Source organism: Struthio camelus, chromosome 5 (genome assembly GCF_040807025.1).
Source record: "Struthio camelus isolate bStrCam1 chromosome 5, bStrCam1.hap1, whole genome shotgun sequence".
Taxonomy (NCBI): Eukaryota; Metazoa; Chordata; class Aves; order Struthioniformes; family Struthionidae; genus Struthio; species Struthio camelus.
The window spans coordinates 26,272,793-26,287,655 of record NC_090946.1 but is presented as its reverse complement, the minus strand read 5'-3'; the positions used below and the strand labels follow the sequence as shown (position 1 = coordinate 26,287,655).

The 14,863-nt window shown below is 37.6% G+C and overlaps 1 protein-coding gene across 1 annotated transcript in view; it reads left to right on the top strand.

Annotated features, from left to right (window-relative positions):
- The window catches only part of SPON1 (spondin 1), a 204,618-nt gene that overhangs the window by 50,599 nt on the left and 139,156 nt on the right, over positions 1–14,863 (top strand). The window contains exon 4 of the mRNA XM_068945201.1: positions 13,284–13,357. Within this exon, the coding sequence (XP_068801302.1) occupies positions 13,284–13,357 (74 nt within the window). The remainder of the gene's footprint in view (positions 1–13,283; positions 13,358–14,863) is intronic.

Below are 14,863 nucleotides of genomic sequence, written 5' to 3'. Positions count from 1 at the left end.
TATCAATTTTTGAGGAGAAACAAAGAGAGGAAAGGAATAGAAATAATCACGATAGTCATAATTTGATTTTCTTTCAAAACATAAATCAGAGTCACTGTTGATGACTTCAGAAGTGTTTTCGTATTTTTGACTGTTTAATGTTCTAAATCAGTATTTTGTAATCACATGAACTGAAATTAAGCTTTCTCAGTGCCTGGTAAGTAATATTAAGGAAGTGATTATTATGACAGGAATTGAAGGTATTAATGTAGTATGCCTTAGAAAACAAATAGAATAGCTTTTTAAGTTGCATATTTTATTTATGGATCAAAATGTCTTACTGTTTCTTAAAATTACAGAGATAAAGTGATTTTGTCTCTGTATTCAAACTAGGGCATCACTGGGCCTGATCTCATACTCATACATGTTGTTCACTGTAGTATAATGGTAGTTTCATTTCACATCAGCAAAAGTGAGGGACAGATTGGTTCCAGGAATGAGAAAGTGAGATATTGAAAAAGCTGATTAATGCACTTTGATTCCCTTTTAATTTTAATAACCATGGACTGATCCAGTATGTGACCAGTGACTAAGATGATTTAACAAAGCGTGCAGTTAGAATACTTTGGCAAGATCCCCCCTTGCTGAGAATGAGTATACGCTCAGGAAGGATTTTAAATTAGCAACATATAGACTCAAGCCTACTACCCTTTGGCAATTCTTAGATGTTACAAAATCTAATTTAAATTAGTCATAAAGATGGCAGGTCTCACTGGTCATTCCTACTTCCTAATATAATTGGATCAGGTATTTAAAGACTATATACTTCTATCAGGGCATATAGATAAACAAACAGTTAAATTTAAGAAGCTATATTGTGTGTGCCATTTTGCATAAGATTTTCTGCCTAAGCAGAATTTTTCTAGCATGCTGAGTTCAATATTTGCTGCATGCCCATGAAAATCTAGAACAGCTCTGCATAACACATTTTATAGTTAAAATTTCAAGCACAGCTGTATTTCAGTATGAAAGGCAAATGGCTGAATTAAAGTGTCAGATTCTACTATCCTTGCTTGAAAAGTATTTAACTTCTCTTGTGGATTTAAATACATTAACTGGAAACACTCCAAGAGTAAGGTATTAAATAAGAGTATCAGAAGGTGAACATGGTGTTTATCTTGATTCTTTGTTCATATGAATCACTACAGAATTAATTTCAATTTGTTTCCTTAAAGGGGCAGCTGCATATATTATTGTAGTTTTTTAGAAATAATAGAAGGAAAAAATCACTTAGAAAGGAATTGGTCTTTGTGTAAATTGACTGTTCAATTGATTCTTAGTGTCTTTCTACTTCTCTTTCTTGACTTTTTTTTTTTTTTGGAAGAGATTTATGAAAGGATTGAAATATAAAATTCAGCCAACAATTGGGTGGACTGTTCCTTTTGTTATTATAATTAGATACTTACTTTTTCAGTCTTTTCTGCTTCATTAGATATGCATTAAGTATCTTTGCTATCTGAACAGCAGCGGTCTTCGCATTTTCTGCACTGCTCTCCTGAAGAAATGGATTTGTTGCTCAGTCAGTTCACTGCTTCAGCAAAATGTAGATTAAAGTCTTGCAATGCATCAGAAAACACACTTGATTTCTTTAACAGTTTCTGGGTTTTCATTTGCTGCAGAGAAGATAGGCTTGTGGACACAGGGGCCTATGTCTCGAGAAGGAACCAGCTCTTTTCATTATGAGGATAATGGGCTTGACCCTTGCTTGCTTACTGTACAGGCGGTGTACATCACCTGGTGATAAGCTGAATATGTACCAACAGCTCGTTTAAGTTGTAGAATGCCAATCATAATTTTTTTTTTCCATAGATTTCTCTGAAGATGGAATATACACTGGTTCTGTATGTGGAAAAAAGGTGTACTTTCTCATGATGCAAATGCCTTGCAGTGTTTTGCTAAAATAAATATATGATGAGACAGGCAATCCATATACAAAGTAGAAAAAGGGTCCACACTACAGAGATGGCGCTATGTATTTGAGGTACCATCATTTCCTTCATATAAGGAAATTTTCTTGTCCATCAGAGTTACTTTAGGTAATAAATACTAAGAAACAGGCATTTATCTAGCTTACTTGAATAAATCGTAGACACAGCATTGTCTTCAATGAACTTGAATAAAAACAGATAGCTCTTTATTCTTCCTAGTTTTAAAGTAGTAGTCTGTATTTCCACCGCCTCTAGTTCTGCTCACAAAGTACTAAGAATGTTCAGAGTAGTAAATAAAATAAAGTTAAACTCATGAAAAGGAGACAAATTTCAATATACTTCAAGATAGATGTGTTTTACGGATAGTCTTTTCAAAAAAAAAAAAAACCACCACCTTGGCTTAGCAAGAATATGGTTTTCAGTGATGTCCTTATAATTTTGTAGTTTTCCAGAGGCCACTTAAGCATCAGAAGAAATTACGGCTCTGATTCTCTTCCAGTTAAGTAAAATTGAAGTTGGTAATTGATTTCAATGGAAGTAAGGTCAGGTAGGATGGTCTCAGGAGGCTGTTGTCACACAGTCAGCAGTAGCATAAGTTTGCAGGGCACATCTAGGTTTTCAAAACACTCTCAACATCAGTGTATCTACTAACTGTATGTTTTTGATTTTCAAAGTGTATGTTGTTTCTCTGTCTCTTTTCCTCTGTAAGTGTTTGGTGAGAGCAAATGACTGCCAGCTATGAAAAGCAAAGTCAGGTATGTAAGCCTTGCATTTTGTTTCGACGATCAGGAGATTTGTTTTTCTTTGTGCTTCAGTTCAGAAATCAGAACCAAGTATTGAAAAAGTTTAAATTGCGCTGCTGGATGTCAGTCTCAAATACGTAACTGAGTTACCTATTCTCTGTACATATGTCTGAAGCAGTACCCCTGCTTGTCTTTACTGTGCTTCATCCATTACTCTGTTTTCTTCTGTATCTCAAATCACTCTTGGTGCATCTCAGTTATGTTAAAACATCTTCCTTTCTATGAGTTTCTAAAGAAGTTAAGAATCTAATTAACTGCACTTGCTGGTTTCCAGTTTCTACTCCCTGCCTGCTTCCTAAAGCAGCTAATATGAAGGGTAATTTATCATCCTAATCCTTTCCATGACTACTTACCACTTTTCACAGTGCTACTGTAATAGTTCTGCTCATGTGCTCTACTTATCCTGATGATTGGGGGTGATACAGACTATGTAGCTTCTGCTTAATCCCTGATCCTTTAAGCATAGTTGTAATCACTTCCCCCATGACCTTTATTTGGGTCAATGAGACTTTAGGAGTCCCACAGAGGCAAAAGGCTTCTTGAAATCTACTTTTTTCCCCCATTACTGCTCTGCTACATGTTGTTTTATAGGAAAGGCTTCAACCCGTTCTGAGCAGTTAGTCAGTTCCAAGCTATATTTGTTGCCCAGGCCTGTTTTCAGGAGCTAATGTATACAATCTCTTTGTAATCACATCTGACAACCACTGCTGCAACACGGGGAGATGACTAGACTGTGGTCTTGTCCTTCTTATGCATATCTCACACAACTCTTAATCCATTTCCTAACACCTGTTTCTATCCTTTCCTGCTATTTCCTTAACTCTAAGAGTATTTTTTCCAATTTTCATGTAATGCGTTATAACGCGGTCAGAATTCTTCTTTTACTGTCTATTTTAGTCCTGTTGTTTCTGCTGTGCTCTAGTAACTGCCATTACTGTTCACTTCATATATCCGAGGTTGGCTGCTGCTTTAGTTGCTGAATCTGCCTTATTGTCCCCTTTGGATTCTTGATTCTTACTCCTTTGAGCTTTTAGATGCCTAATTCACAACTGATTCCCATTGTGATTCCCTCACTTACACATCTCTTCTGCACCAATCCTCATTCAAAATTGGTTTTCTGGCACCCAGCCTCTCCCTTCTCTTAACCAGTCAAACATCCAATATCACGTTCCCCTCACACAATAATTCAATTCAGGTAAGATCCCAACCCACAGAGCCTTTTGTTGTCCTAAAACTTCAAGGACGTCTTGTAGTCTCTTTGCTGGGCTGACCTGCTTGGGGGTGTTCCTTGTGTTGTGCCGTTCAGATTCAAGGCACGCATACCCTGTTTACTGCTTTCGTCCATATACTTTGAAATACCGTCAGTGAACCAAAGGTGATTTGTGCTGTAATATTATACTCAAACTCTTCAAAATCTTTCTCAATCCCTTGTGTGGGTGGTGTTTGTAAATGATTGAGCATTGACATTCTGCTCCCATATTGATTAAGACATAGGTTAAGAGATCAGGTTACGGAAAGTTTCTAAAGGTAATGCGTGATTCATTAATATTAATGTCTACAGAACAGAGAAGCAGTGGAAACTCTGAGCTTCCTGTAACGAGCCTGACAGAATAAACTTTAAAGGAGACAATTGGATCACAATAGGGGCGGTACCTGTGAATATCTCAATTATGTATAGTCCTAGCAGCCGGTAAGCGTTTCCAAACATCATCTGAATAGCACAGCTCTGGTACTGATGATCTTATGGATTCATACGTTACTGGGACCAGCTTCTTCTTTGGATCTTTTATAGTAAAAGCGCTGCCAGTGCTGCTGGTATGGCTAGTCAGATGTTTAGAACTGAAACATGAAGAGCGAAGAACCTACTGCACAGGTTCCCCCTCACTTCCTTCTCTAACAATTTATTTACCAGAGTTTTTCAACAATACTTGCTGTAGATCCTTCCTCCAACTAATTTTTGCAACTGGAACAACTGCATGAAGCAGAGACACCGCCCTAGTTTTGTCCTTGGCCACAAATTTGCTATAGCAAATATTCGACACGGCATAAAGGAGGAGCCTGGTGAAAAACTCCCTAATGATGCAGAATAATTGCATGGATTATTTTGAACCATCTTTGATAATTACGTTTGTCTCATTAGCAGACTGATCTTTCGGCTAGATTTCAAATACAATTGAATATGCCTTATTCCCGTATATTCCCATATTCGGAATGGGGAAGGATGAACGATCTCAGCTACTGATCTCAACCCTTCTGTCTTTACTGGTTCTTTCTTTTGTTTCCTTCCCCTGCTCTGGTGTCTTCCAGCACAAACATCCCATGTCTTCTGGCATCAGCTGTTTGAATGTTCAGCAGGCTGCAGGCTCAGCTGTCAGTGAAAGCTCTTAGAAAAGGCCAGACAGAAGAGATGCAGTTGCTAACGGTGTTAATTCTTGAAAGCTGAAATCTCTGGCTCAGCTGCACTAAGGAAATAGGAAGTCTCTTCATTCTGATGGTTCCAGATCCGGTTACAGTGCATTTAGGGAATCTGACTTAACCTCAAGTACTAAAGGTTTCTGTCTTACCTATACCTGCACCAAAATGAAACTTCTTTAGGCAAATTGATTAATAAAATTAAGGCCTCTTTTAAGAAGAAGTAATAGTAAACATTTTGGTATCAAATCAAGTTAGTCTAGTTACAGTGGATGTTAACTTGTTCTGTCACACATGGTGGTGCTTTAACTTTCAGGCTGCTGTTACTGAAACGAGGTGAAGACTTTTCTGGTCTTGAAAAGCATTAAGTACATTATTCGTACTTGGAGTCATGCAACTAAATATTCAATCTGTATTCTGTAAGGAGGATGGACCGAAGTAATATATTGTTCTTGTTATATAATTGTAGTATATGAATATGCCTTCTGCTGATTGCTGTGCGAGAGTGGCATATCAGCAGCGGTCAAGCAGTGACCATTTGTTCATTTTCTAGGTGAGGGCTTGTGAGGAGTAGCACGTTTGGAAGGGTTTAAAACATAGCCTTTCCCTGTGCGGTTCATCTTCTGCTGCTTCCTGGTGCAGTGCATGAGGTGGGCTACCCACTCTGAAAAGGGGGACCTGCCTGCCTCTCTCTTTTCTTGCTTCCCTAGAGTATCCAGACGAATCAGTCTTTGTTGTTCTCTGTGCAGGTGGGTGAGCGTCACACAGGTTGTATGGACCTTTTAAGCAGGAATAAAACCACACGTGACAAGTTGTATTTTTTGTTTTCATTTTTGTTTTTGAATTTAGGATTTGTTAGTTAATACAGAAGTGCGGCCTTCTCTGTGAAATTGTCGTCTTTTCAAACCTTATCACAAGTTAGCTCAATGAATGTTACCATCAGGTGGTATCAGACTAGACTGCAGTTCTGGCCTCACTAGCTTGATAAAAACTATACTCTCACCTTTGGTAGATTGTGATTTCTGTCTACTACACAGAGTTAGTACTTACAGTAGTGAAGAAAATGTCTGACCAGTGCTGTCCAGTATTTTCTAACTCTTCTTTACAGTTATAAATTGTAATGCTTAGTCTTGAAATCCAAGGAGATGGTACTTACTGCAAAAAATTGTGGCTAGCAAAATACCTGCAGTGGCTGTTGAGGAACCTGAAATTTGCTCAAGAGGCCTAGGCAAACTCACTCCTTCATCTTTTCATTTTTCCTTTGTTTTTTCTTTGTTGCAAGTAAAAGATGTGTACTGTATATGTCAGAAATGATCTTGTCAGTATGAGTTTTTTCCTGGAGATTTTAAATGTAATATTTATGCCTTGTGACCATTCAAGCAAAGAACAGAGAGATTTTATGAGGACAACTACAACATAGCAGCATATAAAACTATGTTTTCCCTTAGAGCTTTTTGTTGTATTATAAATGATGGCCAGATCGGTACTGAAGTTAGTGAGTTGCTGGGCATGCATGTGATGGTAGAACTGGCTATGATACAAAGGATGACCAGAAGGTTTTTGAAGCTGGAACAAATTCATGAGACAAATTTAGAGTACTTTGCTCTTGATGTGGAGTTTTGCTCAGCTGTATTTTGTGACAGTATGGGTGAAATGTTTTAAGAATAAAACTGAAGAAGATTATATTCTGATGTGTATGTATGCACTGAATTTCAGGTCAGCAGCTTTTGCTGTTTCCAGCTGACTAATCTGTTAGAGAAAAGGCAATCTTAATGTGCAGACAGGAAAGTGCCAAATTATGGGAACTTGACATTAGCTTGACATTAATATTACTCGGTTTTATGCAATATTGAATGTCAAATGTGAATGGTTGGCCCAAACCATGTTATGATTGTACTTAAACAAAAAAACTGTGCTAGGAACTGAAGTTAGGTATCAAGAAAGACATAATTTTAGACAAGTTTTTAATAGTATTGACCCCTGTTTATAGCTGATGACAAAGTTAGACTCTGGTGTAGATGGAGCTTTTCATTTGTCATTGCTGAGGCTTTTTTGGTTTTTTTCCTCACATTTAACTTTTCCATTAAGTGTCCTAAATCAATTTTCTCTCCTGCCATCTCACAGGCTTTTGAATACTAATTTTTACTCGCAACCTCTTGTAATACCACAGAGCGTCACCAGTAGTTCTTTTCCCATGTGTATAAATCAGGAAGGTTGTCCCATACTGGGAATTGCTGCATATTTTAGCTGTTGTAAAAAGATTGTGCTCCACCTTTGAGGATCAAGAAGTAGAGTGATTTGTCAACTGGAGAAGGGATAGAGCTGCATGTCAGAATGGGTGAGGTAACGACCAGCGTTTCACAAGCAGTACTCTTTTGGTTCATGTCAGCTGTGACTTGGCATGATACTTAATGTCATCTATGGAATATGATTTAGAGAAGCAGACTTCATAAGAAGGTGTTAGCTCTGTAAGCTGATAGAACTGGAAAAAGAGGACGAGCTTTCAAGTTTAGGTTGCTTTCACCTGCTCTAGCAAAATCTATTTGATTAAAATGTAACTCCATTATTGTACTTCATGGTTTTTGATGTAAGCTTAAAAAATGGCGTAGAAACAATTCTTAAAGTTATTCTTCCTTACTTCTTTTATCACATCATTACACCCACAGATGGCACTTTAAAATAAAAGAGTATTTTTGTTGATGCTGCGGTTTGACAAAAGGAGTAAGGAAGATGATCTAAAACGGTTTCTATGGAAAAAAGAAAAAAAGTAGTCATAGTTTCTGGGATGACTTGGAGCATTCCCAAGGGTGCTCTGAATTTTTATGGCTTATGATATTTCTGATCTGTTAATATCCGAAACGAAATGGATGTGACTCCCGTGCAGCCTTTCCCAGCAGGATGGCACAATCTTTGAGGCAACTGTGCTGGAGGGGGAGCCTCACCTTCCAGGCAGTTCCCTCAGGGCAGATCCTCCCCTCGTGCTCAGAAGTGGTCCAACCAAACCAGGGCAGGACAGGGGCTCCAACTGACCGGTATCCAGCCTATCAGCATTCCTGAGTCGTATTGTCAAGTGAAATATTACAGAAGCTATCTGATATTCCTTGATCTTGCTGAGAGCTGCAAAACAGAAATAATAGTAAATAACATTTTCAGGGTTTTTCAATATTAGAGTTTTTTAATAAAAACAGGTACTGCTAGACGATAGACAAGGAAAGGAGTTTGCTTATGGCGTATATGATTTTCTCCCTTTTAAAATGGTGAGACAAAAGCTTTCACAGAAATCTTGAAGTATTATTTTGAAGGTTAGGAGACTCAAACAGATTTTGAAATCATGTTTCTTTTTCTTTCTTATTTCATAGTATACTGTGATGTGTTGGGGGGAGCGCTGTTTTTTCCTTTCCCATTTTGCTGGATTGTTTTCATTGATAGTCACAGAGAGAAAAAGTCAATTAAAAATTCCATTAAAACTGTAAATATATAGGGGGAAAACATCTGGATCTCCCCTTTCCATAAAGTTCAGACAGCACTGTAGATTAGAAGTGCAAGGAAGGAGAATTATGCAGACTAAGCAGATGTGTGCCTTGTGTAAATTCTTAAAAGCTTTCTTTCCTTTCCATAAAAATTAGCCATTTAATTTTTAATCTGTTTTGATAAGCCTCAAAACTCAAGGCAAGTTTCTTTAGTCAAAATCAGAACTATTACAGAGGAATAAAAGTTATGTCAGAATAATAAGTAACAAATGAAAGGTGGTAATAATAAAAAGCAGGCAAATGAACGGATCAGATTCTTTGGTCGATCTTTAAACTACAAGCTGATTATTAAAACTAAATATTTTTAAATTATTTCAATACTGTATCTGAATATATCTGATGTTGTGTGCCTACTTTGGGTATTTGTATATCCATGTTAGATACCAATCCTGCACCAGTTAGAATCGGTAACAAAACTCCCTTTGGCTTCATTAAGATGATTGACTCCACGCATAATTTCAAACACGGCTGAGCAGACAATGACTCAGTAAGCTGTGAAGATTTTGTTGTTAGAAAAGAAACTGTTCCCTTGGTGTTTCACATGCATGAGATAACTACAGCAAAAGGGAGTAAGTGAACTTCAGACTTCAACAAATCTTTCTACATTTTGTTTCTAAAATAACTATTTCTGACACTAAATACTCAAACTGTTTTTGCTCTCTGCAGATTTGGGAACTCCTTGACCAAAAACTTGATTTTTTGTTTTTCAGTTTAGGTGTGTTTTACATTAAGCTTTGAAAAACCTTTAAAATGGTATTTAATACATAGGCTCATAGAGTAATTTAAGTTTGAAGGGTCCTCTGGAGTCCCTTCATTTAGTCCACTCTCCTGTTTGAAGTAAGTGCTGTTGCATCAGGTTGCTCAGGAACTTTTCTGATGAAGTTTTGAATATCTCCGGGGATATTCAACCTCTCTGGGCAACCTGTTCCAATGTTTGATCATCCTGACCACCATCATGATGAAGAAGGTTCTCCATGTGTCTAGTTAGCGTTTCCCATCTTCCAGCTTGTCTGCTGCCTTGCATGCTATTGCTGGGCACCTTTGCGAATAATCTGGCCCTGTCTTCTCTGTATCTTTCCATTAGACAGCTGAGGACAGGGATAAGATCCCCCTTTAGTCTTTTCTTCCTAGACTGAAGAAACTTTGTTATCTCTGTTTTCATATGGTATGTGCTCCGTTCCGCTAATCACCTTGATGTCCCTCCACTGCATTCACTCCAGTAAGTCACTGTCTTTCTCGTACTGGGGGCCCAAGACGGGTCATAGTACTGCAGATGTGCTCTCACAAGCGCTGAATAGAGGGGAAGGATTCCGTCCTTGGCCCCGCAGGCCGCACTCTTGCTAAGGAGCCTCTGCAGCTCAGGGTGCTCTTGGCCACCTTTCCTGTGGGGGGCCTGTCATTGACTCATTCAGCTTGTCCAGGCCCTGTTCTGTGAAGCTGCTCTCTGACCAGTGGGTGCCCAGCCTGTGCTGCTGTACCTGGGCTGTCCCATCCCACCTTTTATAGGGTTCCTGCCAACCCATTTCTCAAGCCTGGGAAGGCCTATGTATACAGCCTTACCCTCTAGCATATCAGCTGCTCCCCCAATTTGGTATCATCCACAAACCTTTTGAGGCTGCGTTCCAGCCCATCATCCAGGACCATTAATAAAGATATTATTTGCCCTAGTATTGATCCCTGAGGACCTCCTTTAGTAACTGGCTGCGTATGAGAAATTAAACTGGCTGGTGTATGAGAAATTAAATTATCTTGACAGTGTGAGTTGTGATGATATAGATGCATTTCAGTTCAGGAGACTGTTACTCTAAATTTTATTAATCTTCCTAAGTGCTTGTTTGCCAGTTTTATGGTATAGTGCTGTAAGAACCATGATAGATGATATATCAAAAATTGTAGATGTTTTAATGAGCCTGCGTGAAGGGAAAGGTTCTCATCCGCAGTGTAGCATCCAAAAATCTTGGTTTTGAATGCAAGAGCCAGAGCTAAGGCAGTATGCCACTGTCACAGGCTGGCCATTGTTGGGCTCATGTTCTTACTAGTAGCTGATTTTTTTCCCCCCCCCCTTATTTCTTTCTGGGAACACTGGAAAAGATTTCTGAGAAAGCTTTCATTCTGCTTCTCACATACTTGATTGGTCTCTTCTGGCACCATTTAAATTGTCCCACAACAGTTCTCATATTAATAAAAGACTGATTTAGCTAACTCTAGGTTTCATTCACGTTCTGTTGTTTGCTCCAGGCTTGTATTTATCCCTAGTGTAAACACTCCCTCATACAAAGGAGGCCTAGGAGTTCCCCTTCACCAAACACTGGCAGATCACGCTCTTGCTCTCTGTAAAAGGCAATTTAGTTTTTCTCTGTTTCATACTGTTTTTTCACAGCCTTGGTTGGTTACCTGGATTATCATTTACCACACTGGCTTTTATGTGATGGGAGCCCTATTATGAACAAGGGCAAGCTGTAGTTTTCTGCATCTCTTCCAGTTTGATCTAGCTTTTTTTAGTTTTTTTTTCTCTCTAGTTTTACGAAAATAAGCTGTTCACTTGGGTGCTTTATAAAGTGAAATGAGTTTGTTCCTTTCTATATGCAACTCTGACCTCGTCTTTTGGCAAAGGAAGCACGAGCGAATTACGTTTTATTTTTGATAATTCTGTGGGGCGGGACGTTGTCAAAGACAGGTTCACATCACTTAACAGTTTTAAGTATATACGGCCTAATTTTTTTCTCACTTGGACTGGTATGAGTGAGGAGTAACTCTAGGGAGAACAATATAATCATTTAACTGTAAAGTTGAGGTAAGAGAAGAATCTGGTCCTTGCTCTTTAGAGTTTTATGGGCTTGATTAGACCGTTGTCTTGATCAGTGTAATAAAGAACAGTGACGAGCAGGGATGTAAAAGTCATGCTAATGGGCATAGGAGTGCTGGTACAAAGGTTAGACAGAAGAACAAAGAATACCAGCTCCCAAAGCATGTTTTCTCCTCCATCCAAACAATGGGTTTTTTTCATTCTTCGAGTTTAATCAAGTTCTAACTGTTTTCTTACAGCAAGAGCATGAAATATACATTTGAATTAAATGAATATAGCTATAAAATGTTCTAAAAACCTAATTAAATTTAATTGGGACTGCAAGAGATCACCTGAGCCTTCAGGCCTTTGCAATCAGACACCCATACAGCTCAGACTGTACCAAATAGCAGAGAATCAACTTTGCAATATGTCGTTATCAGATGGAAACTGCTTGCACTCTGTATTTGAAAGATTTTACTGTGATTTTAATATGCTTGTTCAGATGTTCTGAAAAATAAAGCTTGATATTAGATGGGATAACAGATATTTTAATAGTTAATATCTGCACCAACTTACTGGTATATCTGTCCTTGATGGTGGTAGATGGTTCTACTCCATCTTTAAGATAACTAAATAAGAGCAACAAACAGTTAAAGAAGCTGTCCAGGCTTTCATGCTGTCACTTCAGAAAAAAAGCATGGCTTCCTAGTGGCCAGCACAGGCCCACATGCTCTCTGCCCTCTGGGAGCGTTTTTAAAGCAGCAAGCAAGGAATTGGTGTTGTCTCTATGGGGCCAGTGGCTCTTGAAAGAATGGAAGGATGTGCTCAAGAGTGAAAGGGGCAGTGTTGTTTAAAAAAATAAAAATCTCAAATGCAAGTGAGCATTTGAAAATAATTAAATCTTCAAAATTGTTTGAATTTACTTGTCTTGTTCAGTTGTATATTTTCCCAATGAATTTTTAGTTTGGGAATTTACCATATAGTGGATGTGAGGACCATCTGCAGGAGAACTTGGGCTTTTTTTTTTTTTTTTTTTTTTTTTAACTGACTTGGCAGTCTGTGATACAAAATTCATTTCATGGTCTTTCAAACGGGGGACTAAAAGTCAGCTAACTTTCAGCTGTACAATTGCAAAAAAACCCCAAACAAAACAAACAAAGAAGTCTGATTTTACCTATATCATTTTCATATTCAAAATCCCCAGATAAACTGAGGCTTATAAACCTGCATTTTGTTTGAACCATAAATCTTAAGATAAATTAAATCTGAAATATTTTATTAAAGTGGCTTGTCTTTTGGAACTGATAAATTGCTTTGAAAGACTAGCTTATGCTACTTCTCTGTCTAACTTCTGTTTTACGTAATATTCGTACTGAATTACTGTGGTATATCAGAAGTCTTTATCTGTTCAAAATGCTAAGTAATGTCCTACAAATAGGTGCTTGTTTTAGCTGTACTATTTTTCTGAGACTGAGTACTATTTCAGTATAAGGCTTGATGTTGAATATTCAGTTGATAACCATGCATTTCAAAAGCACAGACCCTCACCGTATGACTGCGATCACTTCTCTAAAGGTAACAACATTTCAAGATTCTGCAAAATGTAATGAAATTCACCTGCAAGCTGAAATAGTATGCTCTCTGTAGTACTGTTTGTATTATCAGTAGAGGTTAGCGTACCTAGATTTTTAGTAGTCCAGTTCTGTCCTTTTACTGCTTTGTGATTTATCCACTACTACTTTAAAGAAATAAATGCATTTCAAACGTCTTTTTTTGTTTATAGAGCCAGTATTGTGCAGAAGCGCATAATTTATTTTCAAGATGAGGGTTCCCTCACCAAAAAAATTTGTGAGCAAGGTAAGATGAAGCAAAGCGTCATTCTGACCTCATCCGCCTTCAAATTTGGGATCTCCTACTCAATCGTGTTCTTCTTACCGTGTATCTGTCCATACAATCTTCCTTGCTTCCTCTAAATGTGATCCTCTTACCTTTTCCCCTGATCTGTATGTGAATACCTTTTGCTTCCAGGCCATCATTGCCTAAACCGAAGCATAGCAGAGGTTTTAAAATTCACATGAGGAAGGAAAACCAGGTAGAACTGTCTTTTAGTGATGGTCTTTTATGTTTCTGCATAAGTAAATTTATCTTCCGTAGGAAGTATGTTTAAGTGAAGTAAGTTAAGATAATCTCATTTGCCTGTTTTTCCTAGTATGTGTTGTAATTGTTTTCATGCTGGCTTCTTAAAACCAGGGTTGTTGGGGCAATATATACATATTCTGGGGGGGAGTCTATGAAGTACATTAAGACTATAGACTCCCTTTAAAAACTGTGGAGAATTTTATCACTAAATTCTTCAGAGACTTTATGAAATCCTTCATCAATTCATAATACACAGCATATTAAAAAATGAAGGGAATACGAAAAGTGACCCATATGTTCTGTAATGCTGTCAGATGGTATTACTTTTGTTGCTCCATGAGTAAGTAAATATATGTATGCTACAGTTGTAAATGTTGGGGTTGATTGTCTGCCTTTAGCAGATACTCCATTTTTGCAGGAGGATGGGAGTGTTGCTAATCTGTATGTAATAACTGCTGTCCATTCCCTTAATACTAGCATGCGTGTCAACTTTCAATTTAAGTTTCACATCACATAATATAATTCTTTCCAGAAGAGACTTCCTGAATTTCTTTGAAAAGTAATAACTTTGTGCAGAAGTGCAGAGATAATTTTTGTGGGATAATTCCTATTTCTTCTCCGTGTAAGTTTAGAATTGTGAAAAAGCTGATTCCTTTTTGAGGTGCTTACCAGGCTATTCTTCACTTTAAATAAACTGAATTTGTGTCAGTGAAGTATTTAATTTTATTTAATAAATGCAGAGTCTCTGACTGTAGCCAAGAAACTCATATGTTGTGATTTTGTGCTGTTTCAAATATGGAAAAATGCATACTAGACTTACCGGAAAATAATATCGCCCATTCGATGTTGAATATGATGTAAAAAGCCACCAGAATAAACAACAACAGTAAGTTTGGTTCATATTCCTGAAGAGAAGGAGGATTGAAATATAAAGAGAAAAAAGCAGGACTATTACATAAAAGCTAGGGACTTGAAATAAATTCAATTCGTATCTGTATTTGGAAATTATGTCAAAATTGTACTTACTAACTTTTGTTATGTTTTTAAATATTAGCATCATATCTGAAGAATGTTACTTGGCATTAGTCAGCTCTGATAGTGGAAGGAGTCTTTGGCCATTGCTAACTACTCAGCCTATTTAAAGTATTAAACCTTGTCTATTTAAAATACTAAAACCAGCCAAAACAATTCAGCTTTCACATTCTTCAACACCACGTTCTTCTA